Source organism: Crocodylus siamensis, chromosome 2 (genome assembly GCF_052110815.1).
Source record: "Crocodylus siamensis isolate JL-2025a chromosome 2, ASM5211081v1, whole genome shotgun sequence".
In the NCBI taxonomy this organism is placed as follows: Eukaryota; Metazoa; Chordata; order Crocodylia; family Crocodylidae; genus Crocodylus; species Crocodylus siamensis.
The window spans coordinates 219067007-219081139 of NC_143396.1; the positions used below are offsets into that span (position 1 = coordinate 219067007).

Consider the following 14133-nt stretch of genomic DNA (forward strand, 5'->3'; position numbering starts at 1 on the left):
GTTTTGACCTGTGTGATAGCTTGACATAGTAAATGGTTGTCTCTGAATGCAGGGGAGAAGACACAGTGGCCCAGGGTCTAGTCCTATGTTCCTAGTACTTCACTGGGGAGGAGCTCCCATCACCACCCACACACCGTTTCAAAACCCTCTCCCTTCATGGCTAGTGCTGAGCAGAGTGGGGAATAGGAAGAAGGTGTGGTAACAGGAAGAAGATATCATGCCAACCCCATAAACAGGACTGTGAACTTTTCCCCCTAAGCAAACGCGGAGCCTCAACCCTCATTGCCTTTGCTAGTCTCCAGGTGAAGGTACAGCTCTGCCCACATGGCATTCCTGGCTTGCACTGGAAGCCTCTGCTGGCAAATGTGCTGCATACAAGCGATAGAGATGGCCATTTTTTTTCTTCTGGTGTTGCAAATTCCCCTGGGCCCCAAACATCGAGCTGAGGTTTTTGCATCTCAGGTCATTACTACATGTCAAATTCTACAGCGTCACATCTGGGGTTCTCTACATCTGGGTAAACACATGGACAGCAAGAGTCAGCACCTCCCAGCCAGGTCAGTCAGCAATGTACAAGTTGGAATGGAATCCAGCCCCCTGCACTGTGCTACATTGGCTTGATGAAGCTAACAGGCATTCAAAACTGTTTAGTTCCAATGGGTAATAGTTCTTGCACCAAGAAGGAGCAAAGTGAGGTAGGAAGGGTCTATTGGGGAGGTGGGCAAGAGCAGAAGTGCAGTTTGAGAATGCTTCCAGGCTTACAAAATCTGCTGTACAATCATCACAGAGATTTATTTCCTCCTAGCTTCTTCCCCCAAAAGCAGTGCTAGGACAAGCCACCTACCCTGAGCCATGTGTGTATTAAAACTAGATCCTACCTATCCTGGAGCACCACCAGCTAATGTCAAGCTAAAGCCAAGGCCCTGCTTGTGCGCTAGGAAAAAAGTGAGTTCAAGTGTAGCTAGCTACACTGATGCATTAGCCATGCCTAACCTAAATGTAAAAGCTTTGCTTTAGGGTAGGTTCCTACTAAGGATTTTTGCTAGGATCATAGGGTTGGCTACCAGTGTGACTTTGTTCCTGTACCAGTGAAAGCAGGGCAGCTTATCCTGATGTTTCAGAGGTCTGCATCTGAGCCTTGCTCTGGATAGCTAGACACGATACTGGCTGCACCACTGCCTTGTGTGCCAGTGGCTATAAAAATTGGTGTGCCTTAACCGTGCTACAACAGTATTTTTCTTGTTGTGGGAATTGGTACAAGGTCTATTTTGTCACACAAGCCACCTCTATAAGAGGTGGCTTGCACTCTGAAAAGACTGAAAGCCTCCACGATGGAATAAAATCAGGTCCAGTCCAGCTCTCATGGGCAACTTCTGCTGGATAGCATCGTAATGACAGAACCAGTGTTTGAGCAGTGAGTTGAACACCTGAGCAGCATCAGTCACGAGAGCCACTGCCGCTGTTCCTACTGGCTTTCTGAACCGAATCCCAGTTGTGGTCTAGAACAGGGAGTTGCTGCAAGCTGAAATGAGATGTCGCCGTTTGTAATGCAGAGCTGTCTGACAGAGCTGCACAGTCAGCTTTGGCCTGGGGCTGACAGATTTCTCCTTCTTGTAGCAGGGAAGCTCCTGAGCTCCCCGCTCCTCTGTGCTGATTCCTGTGCATCACATACTCGAGAACTGTCCTTTAAATGCCCTGTGCGCATAATGGTCCTCTCTGGTCCTGCTGCCCCATGCGGGTGACGGGAAAAGCTGCTGCCCCCCTGCCAAACACAGCTAAAGAGCCAAGAGATTTCATTGTGTTTTATTTAGTAAAATGTTAAAATAAATAAATACAAATTGATCAGATGCTCTGTATCCCCTCCCTCCCAACTTTAATTTGCTAAAATCTAAACACAGTTGTACCAAAACTGAAACCACAAGGGACTTGAAGGCTACAGAGAGAAGGCAGCAAAGAGACTGCAGGTCACTATGAGCATCAGGCTAAAAAAAATAGAGATATTTAAAAAATCCAAACCAGCTCACGAGTCAGTATCCGCATCACGCGAGTCTGTGAAAACAAAGTGGTACCATTCAGAAAGGGTATTTTACACCAAGGCCTGCAATGATATGAGATTCTCAGGAACCGGAGGCAGCACAAGAGACACTGGGTTGGTCTGGCACGAATGTCAAAGGAAAAAGAGATGGGGAGACAGTAGATGCTATTGCCATGTTCAGTTCTTTGTTCCTGTGCCTGAATGAGTACAGCACAAATGGCCGTGGAAAACTATTAAACTAAAGACAAAACCTGCCACCTTACCTACAGGTGCCCCCAAGTACCAGACCCACTGCCTGTACTAGGGAGACAAGCTGCTACTGCTACTTCACACTCGCACGCATTTCCCCTGAAGGAGCTAGTCATGAGAACACCTCTGTCCTGCCACAGGTTTACAGATTGATGGAGCCACTGCTTTGTTTGTTTGTTTGTTTTTTTTAAACAGAAGCCAATGATCCATCAAGAATGCCACTTTCTTGTGTCTTATCTAGAACCCAGTTCACAAAGCCTTTCCCTGTTCTCCAGTTACCTGGAACTGGATCCCAGGCAGTTCACAGGTACAGCCAATGAAGGCAGGGGACCAAAGCCACAGGAGATGAGAATCAGTGTTAAATGCATTTAAAAGAATTTAGAGGAGCCAGAGGATCAGGGCAGGGTACAGTCTTTAGTCATAGCTTGTTAGCTCAACTATGACCCAGGACTCGATTTCCATTCTGCAGTTGTGTGGTAACTCTTGTGTGGGTGTCAGCACAGCACAGCACAGCACCTGGGGGACCGCTGTCTGCACCCGCAAGTCTAGCAAGACAGAATTGGCACTAATCTTACATTTTATTGGCATGTGAAACAGAGATCAAAGACTGCTTTGAGTTTCTCCCTCAACCTTACTAAGGTCCCATGGCAAAAGCCTTTGGTAAAGGGAAGAGCTTAAAGATGACAGCTAGTAAGCCCCTACAAGACATAGTACTACTTCAAAACTCATAATGTGCTGCCTGGCACTGCCTAGCTCTCTCCTACAGGATTCCATCCCCTGCTACCATGCAAGTACAGCTCTTGCCAGTTATTCCTTCCTCTTAGCCCCCAGGCTTTGTCTTCACTGACACACAAGACAGGTTTTGCTACAGCAAGTTAAGGACTGTACATTTGTTATCTGACTGTAAGTAGGCAGTGAGGCAGGTCACGCATGCACACCCATACAGGATCTTGCCTAGTCGACCTCACTGAGCAGTTGCACTGCTTTGCCTCCACCAGGACATTACAGTAGGTGGCTAAGACCCAGGAGTTATCTTGAATAAACATGCACACTTTTTTTGGTCAATGAAGCCACTGTGGAGCGGAGGAGGAATCTCCAGCTGGGTGGAACTAGCGTGTTCAGACTGGGAAGCTTGGCTCTTATCTGAGGAGATGCTTGGTAGTAAAATCTCCCTAAGGGGCCCTGGCTGCCTGTCGCATAAGAAAGTGGGAATGACTCAGAGGCAAAGCATATTTTCAAAGGGAAGAGCTGATGTGAGACACTACTCGCAGCCTTAGTCAGGTGCTATTTTTATGCCAACAATAATTAAAATGAGGAACCATGTGAAACTATGTTTAGAAATTACAGACTAGCAAGTGGTAACATGCAGCCTTCTGCTCTGTTCAGCTCTGACTGCCAACGTGCTTACTTTCTTAGCACGCACAGTGCTAGGTGCCCAAGGTATGAAAAAAACACAGCTCAAAAGGTTACAACTGTCAGACTTTTTAAAGAGATTTGGGGGAGCTGAAGCTGGCAGGAGGGGTGTTGGTGGTAGTGGTCTTTTCCAAAGAATCATTGCTCTTTGGGTCCCTTAGTCTGAAACACCTGGATTGTTGACTTGTAGAGAGTGGGTCCTGGCAGCTTCCATGGCTGTAACTGGCACTGTAGGTGCTCAGTGCTTCAGGAAACAAACAAACATAAAAAACCCCAGGGCCTTGCTGTAAAGTTGGGTACTCCAAATTGAAGGTAACTCTTGACAACTTTGCTCAGATTTACCCAGGATAACAAAGAGACCAGTATCAGAGCTAGGATCACAACTCAGGAATTCCTCAGTCCCAGCCTCATCTAAAATGAAGATCTAAAGTCTCTTCAGGCTCAGAGCAGCAATTTATTCTTCATTTCTTTTCTAGCAAAACTGCTAAGGGGAGCCTTTGGAAAGCTGCTGGACAAAGGGTCTAGAAGTGGCTGAGTTTACACCGACTGCACTGTAAAAAATAATAATTAAAAAAAACAAACAAAGCAAATCTCTAAATGATAACCATGCTACCAACTAGCAACAGGCTGACAGTGCTTAGCATTTGGGCCCAGTAAGCAGCCTTCCCTGCCTCTTGTCCACTTGGTAATGGAAGTCAGACCCTTACTACTTTTAACAAAGCGGACCGAGGCAAGTGTCTTTTTCACTTCTGAAACCTCTGACACAACTGGACACTGCAGAACTAGCCAACAGTGAAGAGGCTGTTCTCACCCATCCCTGCACCCTGAATTGGTACGGGCAACTCCACCCACATCTGGTGCTGACTGGCTGCCGCTCCATCCAGATGGCAGTCATAAGGAGACTAGCAATGGCTCCACCCTTGATGCTGTTCTCCAAGCTAGCCTTCTGAAGAGCCCTTTCAAAAGGCTTCCTTAGGTAAAGCAACTATGCCTCAACCTAACTTCAACAATGACATTACCCAGTGCAAACATCCCTAAAAAACCACACTGTAAGGACATGGGGGGGAACAATATAGCTGAACAGTCATTCAAAGACAGGTTTTGGCACAGAGCTGCCACGTGAGGCATCCAGACTGCAGCAGCCTCAAGCAGACATGCAAACCGACAGGTAAAGAGCTTGTTTCCTTTAGCACTACTGGTTCCCTAAGTTCTGCTGAGCATGGTGCTCACTGTTTGTATACAGATGCAAAACACCCAAATATTAAAAGCTAGTTTTGGCTAAATGAAGCACCGTAACTCCTTGGCAGACTGAATAACAGGTTGCTCCCAAAAGTTTACTAACAAACTTCTGTTCAGTTTGGGAGTTGTGTGGACTCTGTCCTGATCAACTCTGGAGGAGGCCAGCTTCAGGACTCATTCACAGATGAGATGAACTTTGCAGTGCAGGTGCTCTCAGGCAGCTTGCAGACAAGTTTACTCACATGACTGATAACAGACACTAAAAATTACTCTAAATCAGGCCTGTTCCTGGCTTCTGGGGCCATATGTTCACCCTAAACTTAACTATCTGGAACAGGGGCCTGTCATTTTTATTCACCAATAAATACCACACCCACCACTGCACTAATTCTTCCAGCCATTTGTACAAGGCACAAGAATACAGTTAGCTCTCCTTCCTAACTTTATGATGAGAATGAACAATGCAGCTCTTGTCAGGGAGAAATGACTTGGGCTATGAGTGGTGGGGACAGAGATAGGGAGGGTTTGGGGCCTGCTTCCTCTCCCACAAACAAACACCGCATCCCTGCTGATGGGGTGTGCAAAGGAAGGGAGAACTGCATAGGATTTCTAAAGTATCCTGTCCTTTCATAGATGTATTTCAGGAGGAACAAGCCTCTAGGGAGGGCAGGCAGGAGGACGGTAGCTTGGGGATCAAGTCTGAAGCCCCTGCTCCTTCCTGATTTTGCATGGTTCTTTCAGCTTCCCTGGGTCAGGTGCAAATTATTAACAGCCTGGATTCAGGGCAGTGTGCTGCTGCAGAGATTGGTGCAGAGATTGGGTCCAACCTCCCTGTTGCTGCAGTCCTTAAGAGACCTTGTGCCTATCAGGTACACAATGAAACATGTCCTTCCTTTCTGTCTGGCCAGAAAAAGGTGCCTCTGTTGGTTCTCTTCTCTACATCAGAAGCTGGGAGTAAACTTAGCAGTAAGTCCTCTGTGGCAACCCAGCCAGATTGAATTTGCCATGGATCTACAAAGCTGGTTAACAGAATAGAAATGATGTTCTTCTCATCAGGACCAGCGACAGTGAAGATGGGATGGATGCAGTTTTATGACACACATGCTACTCGTCCTAGTCACGATTGCTGGAAAATCTTCTACAAACAACAGGACAGAACAGGAACTGCTCAGGCTGGGCTGCTGAGGGGGTTGTTTGCTATGTTCTGTGCAAGCCTGTGTGGGCTAAGAGGAGAGAAGAGGTGGCAAGTGGATGTTTGAAAATTTTTCTGGTGCAGGATCACCCTGGATCCACAGCTCTTGTGGCTCTTCCTGCTCTCTTGATAGTGCAGGCATGCCTGATTTATTAGTAGACCAGGTGAGGTGCCATAAGTTGAGTCTTACCAAACCTACCCTCATCTAGTTTCTGAAAGGTGTTGCAGGAGACCTTTCTATGGTTCACTCAGATATCAGCCAGAGCCCTTGCCTTGCCCTGACCGAAACTGTGGATAGACTTGGCAAACAAAGTGCTTCCTGGCAGGTGCAACAAAACATCCCAACCTCCACTCAGGAAAGCCATGGCCTAAAAGTGGGCTATAGAGTTTTCCCAGGCTGGAAGCTCTGGAGGCTGGCTAAGTCTGGACCAGGGACAACCCCTAGAAAAAAACAGTTAATTTCTGATTTGACATTGGAATGCTCCATTTTTTTTCAAATGCATTTGCTTTTCAAAAATGTATTAAGTTAGCGCTGAGAAAGCAAAAGAGGCAGGACGTAGCTTGGCTGGGAGAGAACACTTGCACTGCAAATTCACTGATGATGTCTCACTGCCTCAGGGTTCCAAGAAAATGTCCACATTTATTTTACATATTCCTCGAGTTTCTGTTGCTCCCTGGCATGACAAGGAAATTCACCCTAGGCTTTTTCGGCTGCCTGCCACACCTCCAGGGCTGAATCTGCAACAGGCCATGGAAGAGGATGATCTGAAGTTGAGAAGTCATGTTTAGCATTCACAACTCTAGCCAGCTTGGCAATGAATTCGCTTTCTGACACCTTGTCACTTTCAATTGATACATTAATCACCATCAATAGCACAACTGATAGAACTGATAGAACTGCCTGTAAAATCACCAGCCTTTCATTTCTAGGGTGGCAGATTCAAATTCTTATCCTTGCCATTAGAAATGCGTTTACAATTATGGACAAATGAGCTTTCGGTCTTTCGTAGGTAACAAAAGGATCCTTTTCACCAGGATTTCTCACATGCAAACTACTGTTTTATTCTGCCAGTGATAACTGCCAGCTAGTTGCAATGTATTCAAAAGTACATACAAGCTGTCTATCCTGCCCAGCAATAGTCCCTTTACATACTGCCTGGTGAACTGCCTGTGTTTTGTATAACCCTGAGCACATTTCTAGTCTAAAGAACTAAACACAAGACTAATTATTCTAGCCAGGTATTATAATTTCACTTTCATTGACAACTGCATCATCAAGCTATCGGGAGGGACTGCAAAGTAAGGCCTGCTTCTGCAATTGAGTTATTCTATTTCTGAACCATGGAGAGGGGCAGCAGTATCTAGAGCCCTGAATGTTGGGCTGGGAGTCAGGAACCTGTGTGACACCAGCTTGCTCTGTGGCTTCACTTTCTTGTAACTTAAAATGGAGATAAGTCAATGCCCACTCCCTGCAGTGATGCCAGAACTCGTTAAGACCTGCACGGTGCTTTAGAAGTACAAAGTGCTAAGTGCTAAGAGCTGTAGCTTGCCACCCAGCCTTGATTAAATGGAATTCAGCACTAGGGAGATTTCAACACATACTGAGTCTGTACTGAGCACAAGAAGAAAAAGCAGTAGATATTAGTGCCAGCTTGAGCTTAAAAGCTAACTCTCAAACAGTTTTAATTTCTCCATTGTTAGAGGACCCTTTTGAGCAGTTTGAAAATACATTTTCTTTCCTATTTAGCAATTCCCTTTCTTCCCATTGTTCCTGATCGGGCAGACATCTCTTGTTTACTTATGACTGTGTAGGAAGCATCACTGCCAATGTCAGCACAGCTCTCAGAATGGTACATGTCTATTAACTGATGTTGCTGCAGTTTGTAGGAGAGGCTGTATACAACAAAGGATCAGAGAGGGAAAAGATCCCCTGACCAGCATCAAAGGCTTCAAGTTACGATCATTTCTTAAAGGTCAGAGTAGAATTTAAAAGCAGGTTTTTGTAGCCTGGAGGACTTTTCTCAACAAAAAAACATTAACAAAAGGTGGAATTTAGGCCAAACCAGGTTGAAAGGATATATTTAGACTCTAGAGATGAACAGATGCCTTGGAAAAGGGGAAGTGGGTACACTGACACATCCTGGGTGATGTGCTGCTATATTTAGAAGAGAGTAAAGTCAACACCAAATTCCACCATCAGCCCTTTCCTGTAATGGGCATAGAAGAAATCAAAGCAGTGCTCAGCTTTTACACATGCTTTGTGACCCCAAATAGTGAAATAGTCCAAACTGCACTAAGAAGATAACACTGAATGGGGGGAATGTGAGAATTGTAAAGACAGCTAAGGCCAGCATCTGTTTACTCTGGAATCCTGTCTCTGATAGTGAACAGTACCAGAGGCTTCAGAAGCAGGAGCTAGAAACACCACTGTGGCTAATAACAGAATAACCTGTCCATGGGGAATTTTCTTCCTGACCCTGGGCAGTTGGTTGCTGGACTAGATCCAAAAGCAAGACTGCTTTTATTTCTAGCACATTTTCTCTCATTATCTCGCTAAATATTTAATCCTTTTTAAATTTCACTAAGCTCCTGGTTCCAAGGATGTCCTGTAGGAATTAATTCTATGGGTTAACTGTGTTGTTACATGCAAAAAGCATATTTCCTACAGAGAGTTTTAAACGCATTTGATAGCTGCCTTCTTGCTCCAGCTATTCCTGCTAACCAATATCTGCATCTTACCTGCCTTCAAAACAGAATTCAGGCAACTGAAGATAAAAGTCCATTTTATCACAGGGCAAGCCGAAAAGAGCACACAATGCACCCTCTTCCCAGACCTATAGACAAGCATAAGTAAGAACTGAGGATCAACTGCTGGGTTCAGAGCTGAAAAAAGTGCATGTTCACTTCACTGAGAAAGAGGGAAGGGTCCTTGAAAGACAGAGAAGTGAAGGAAACCACTCCAAGAATCCCACAAAGGCATATATGTGAGATGTGGCAGCAGAGACTCTCAGGCTATATAGGTTTGGGGAATTCACTCTGTTTTGCTCTGAACAGAGCAGGCAAACTGCATCAATGAAAAGCTCTTTATTATTTCATTACCACCAGCAGCAGAGCAGCCCTGCCCAACCACTAGGCATTCACACCACTCACCACCACACAAAGAGTTCTGCCCGGACTCACATGTGTTACAGACCCAACCCTGCTCCCCTGGGTATTGCCAATGACTTTAGTGGAAACAGGATTTGTCCCAACACATCTATATGCATTTGTGAAACTGGGTAGCTGCAGGACACACATGCTGAATGGCCAGGATCAGCACTCTCAACTGATACAATCCCTGTGACAACGGAGCTCACAAGGCAGGTTCCACTATCCACAGTCGCACCATAATATGAAAGACAAAGACTGCTGAAATAAGAGGATATAACAAAAGGAGATTTCAGGACTAACAAATCCACTGTCTTTCACCCCCAGGCTCTAATCAGTCCATATTTATGCATTACAAAAACATAAAGGCTTTAACAACCGTGCTGCCAATGCTTTTCTCTGGGCTACTAACACATAAAAGAATGGGGAGATGCCATACTGGCAGAGACAAGCCTCACAGATCCTCCAGATGGAGGCAAGGTCCAGCATTTTAGAATTTGATTCTGCTTAGAGTCCAGCCAGTGGCATGGATGAGATTGTCTATGGAAACCCGTCCCGCTGGATTTTAAAACACAAACACAAAGCAGAATGTCATCAGAATAAGCAAAGTCTGTGTTAAAAAATTCTAAGTACACAGCATTTTCTCCAGTTCTGACACCTTTTTAATAGAAATCACTTGTTTAGGAAACAAATAGCACTTTTGTAATTTTTACAATGTTTCTTACCTTGATCTTATTTTAAGTAACACTAGGAAGACCTCAATATCTTTTATTTTCCTTTTTAATTTAAAAAAGTTGTTTTTTTTTCCCCCAGATACAAAGATTTTGCCCTTGCATAAAAAAACAGTGCCCAAAACGATGACACAAGGACTCACGACGACTCACTGTATCTCACTGACACTATTACTTCTAATCTATACCATGCAAGGCCCCATCTACCTCTTTAATTAGACTGTCAGCCTGAAAAACAGCTTTTCTATTCCTTATTTAGTTCTTGTTACCAAAAGAAAGAGAAAGGAAATGAAAGAAAAGGACATTTCTCTGTTCAGTTCACACATCTGGGTCGTGTGCTACTTTGTTCAGGATACTTTTGTTTTATAAATATAGAAAAGTGTTGGAACCTCATTTTCAAGTAAAATCTCAGATGCACATCTTCCCTTGGGACACCCCCTTTCCGACGCTGTAAGTTGACTGTTTGGCCTTCTCATTTCCACACCCAGCAAAGGCTTTCTGGTTCACCTCGAGGACCCAAACCAAACCAATTCTGCAATGCATTGCATTTGTCTAATGTGAAGAAACAGGATTAACCCGAAGCTGCCAGAACAGTAAATCCCCAGCCGGCACACATGCTGGTTACTCAGTGAAAAATCCATCCCCATTCCTTTAGTACATCTCCTGTCCAAACAATAGTAAATACTGTTTATTTGATAGACTCGTCCCCTCTGGGCACTGGGATTTATTAATTTATATTTCTGGTTTTTGGTTTAATAGTACTGAGAGTTTAGAAACAGGAAAAGCCCACAGGCTCTTTGGACTTGTTTGTTCCCTAGCTAAACAAACGGTTCTGCAAATAAGGATTTGAAACCTGCTCTCCTCCCTCATCCCTGCTCCTCACCCCAAACAAAAATAAAACAAACCTATAGTGGCTGTGGAGGCTGCTGCAGGCACACACTGGTGTAAAATATAGAGAGAGTAAATATATTATTTCACTTGGCATGGTGCTGGCAAAGAACCCCCAGCTGGCACTATTCATGTAACATGATCCAAACTTTGCATGTACACACAGAATAAGAAGGATCAATTGGCAAACTCCGGTGCCGCCTGGCACAAGCATCTTCACGCTCTCTCTGGAACCAAAGAACTAAAGAATTCTGCACTTTCCAGAAGAAATCCAGTTTTGCTTCTCTAGAGTTTCGTTATTTTGCTCCTCCTCCTCGCCGCCACCTCCCTTGGCTCCTTCTTACTTTACTGTGTTATTTAGTCTCATCGCCCTTGTTACAGTTCACCATGCAGCTCTGGGAAGGGGAGGGGGCTGGGGTGGAGGTGGCAGCATTAGCATTGTTAGTGGAGTCCATGCCATTGGAGACGGCTACTGAATTGACCTCAGAGTTTATGGGTTTTGAAAGGTCGATGCCCTGGATGAGGCGAATCAGCTGTTTTACCTTCTCCAAGGAGCTGTGCATCTCCTTCTGTTTTGCAAGGATGGTATTCTTCATTTCCATGCATTTCTGCAGCAAATTAGAACAACAAGAAGCTCAACCATTATATGCATAAAGATATCTAGTGGAACTGAAGATGGTAAAGAAAGGAATTCAAAGGATCGCAATCCAGATAACAACCCAAGAAAGGACTGTACTTGTAAATTCACTTTCCCAGTTTTGAGGAGGACCAGCCTCAAAGCTGCACACAGATGAATTAGTATTTACCAAGAGAGGAATTAAATTGCTTGCAGGCAACTAACTACCAGTTACTCTACCCATTTGTGTCACCTCCCTTGTAGTTTTGGGAACAGCAGAACTGGCTTCATCCTTTTGTGTTTATTCTGAAGGGGATTCTGGGGATACCTTCTACTGCAAGCTTTTGTTATTTTCTTTTCAGATTGTATTTCTGAAGTGTCCTTACCTCGGCTCTGCAAACGGAGATGTCCTGTTTGAGCCGACTTTGCTGACAGCGTGTGGGTCCCACTAATGAGATAAGCCTTTGCTTCTGCACACAGCTTAGCCTGTTTTGGCAGAAACATTAGCCCTCCTCCCCCCCGATAAATACAAAAGGTGACTTGAAGAGAAAGGGACAGTCCCCTCTTCACTTGAAAATTGTATTTTGTGGTCATTTTCCATTATGAACTTCAGAAACCCAAATAGCTCATCAAAAGATAAGAGTCAAGGCAAGTTAGCTTAAAAAGAACACAATCGCTTAATGTTCCCAGAGCAAAATACTGCTGACATCTATGGCTGAAACTCTCAAAAAGAAAAAGGATAAGGCAATATTGTTATGTCTATAACATGCAGGTCCTCGCACAGAAACTGCAACCGCCTTAAAGTTTTAAAGCCTTTTGTCTGCCACTACTCTTCAAACCCTCTTGGTCCCAGTTCAGTTTCTAACTATGGATGACAGCATCATAGAAACCCAGCTATATAATTGGTTCTAATTGGCCCTTTGCTGGCAGTTCAGTGAGGCAGTAGATGACGAGTGATCCATGAAGAATGAATTGTCCTCACCCACAGACAGTCCCTCTGGTCAAGAGAAGAGGAATTTGGGTGACTGTACAATGTGTGCCCATCCTTGGAGTATTCACATCATTGTTATCACACCATGCCATGCCTCCGGAGCAGTTAGTCAGTGCCACTTACCACCAATATGAAATTTTCTTTTTTAAAAGGAGGCATGTAGCCTTTTAATATACCACCTATTATTTATTTGATTTATTCTATTGTACTCACCAGCAAAAGGACTTTAGACATGGGACACCTTACAAACCTTCTAAACATTTTCCTTAGCCAGAAAATAGAAGAGGCAAAGGTATACTGTATCAACTTTTCCAAACATTAGAACATTGCAACATATTGTTGCAAACATTTGCTATTGAAAAGAATTTAGCATTGATAATTCCATGCCATTTTAAATGAGGCTCACATTTGCAGCAATGACTTAGGGGCCTAATTTGTGTATTGTGGTGATAAACAAAGATCTGCTAATATATAGATTACAGCTACTGTCACAAACCAAGATAGAATGGCAAGATATAATTATTATATATGGAGATACCACACATTTACCTAACTGAAACTATCTTGGGGATTTGCCAAAAACCTGCAGGCCAAATCTGTGAGTAAATGGAGTACACTACAGTCATTTTCATCTTGGGAATGGTGGTCCCATGCACCAACAGTATAGGTCCCACCAATGAAGCCTAGCTATTCAAATTAAAATGAGACCAATAGTCTCCACAGGTTGCTCCTCCAGCTTATCAACTGCTCCTAGTAAAGTTTACTATGCATCTACTATGTAAAACTAGCCCACACAACATACATCTCATCCAACATGGCAAAGTGAGTTCCCAGTTCCTGTCCTTCACACTTCCCAAAGCTCTAAAGAGCAGGGAAAAGAGCAAAGTTTAAGTAGAAACTTACTCAATTCTCACTGACTCTAATGGAAGCTGGATCAGGCTCACACTTGTGTTCAGACTTGCTCTTTGTAGTTCTTTCATTCTAGCATCATGTAAGCAGGCAGGACACAAGTGTAAGGTTACATGGGAGAGCAATACTTACTGTTATAGAATTGCTGAGCTGTTTAACCTTCTGCTCTAGTTGTTCTCTTTCCTGTTTTAAATCTGAGCTCCACTTAAGTAGCTTCTGTTTCTCCTCTTCTTTTGCTGCAAAAGGGAGTATTAATCCTCTCAGTGATGAATATTTAAAGGGTCTCTTGTATGCCCTGCAGATGGAGTTTCTAAGCTCCTTTACACAATGGGTATACCAGTGTTAAGAGTCATCTGACAACTAGCACATTGGATAATACCTGAAATTGCACCTGCATAAGTGAAGAGTCATACAAGGCTTTCATAAAATACAGAGGCTGCCCTTTTCACTTATTATGTGGCTTTTCAAGGGTTTATTCTCCTTTATTTCTTCTTGAAAAGCAAGTATTACCTAACCCTGTTACCTGAATAATGTTTTCCAAAATCAAAAGCAAAGCATAAGTGTTCTCCTCTGTTTTCCTACCTGCTTTGTATGCAATATATGAATGAACAATTGCTAAAGTCCCTGGCCATGGGATTGCTTCTTCTTTCTTTAGCATCTGAAAGAAAAAAGTGTAAGCATGGTTTACTGCTGGGGGAAAGAGAGAAGATAAAGTTTTTCTTG

At 43.9% G+C, this 14133-nt stretch overlaps 1 protein-coding gene across 19 annotated transcripts in view; it reads right to left on the minus strand.

The window, feature by feature from the left end:
• Positions 1 to 1787: 1787 nt before the first annotated feature.
• Positions 1788 to 14133, minus strand: part of PHF21A (PHD finger protein 21A) — a 240794-nt gene continuing 228448 nt past the window's right edge. For all 19 annotated transcript variants that reach the window (XM_090033022.1, XM_090033024.1, XM_090033023.1 and 16 more), the window contains 3 exons: positions 13993 to 14068; positions 13543 to 13646; positions 1788 to 11502 (listed from right to left, as the gene is read on the minus strand). In XM_090033022.1, coding sequence (XP_089889148.1) covers positions 11248 to 11502; positions 13543 to 13646; positions 13993 to 14068 — 435 coding nt within the window. In that variant the 3' untranslated portion in view covers positions 1788 to 11247. The remainder of the gene's footprint in view (positions 11503 to 13542; positions 13647 to 13992; positions 14069 to 14133) is intronic.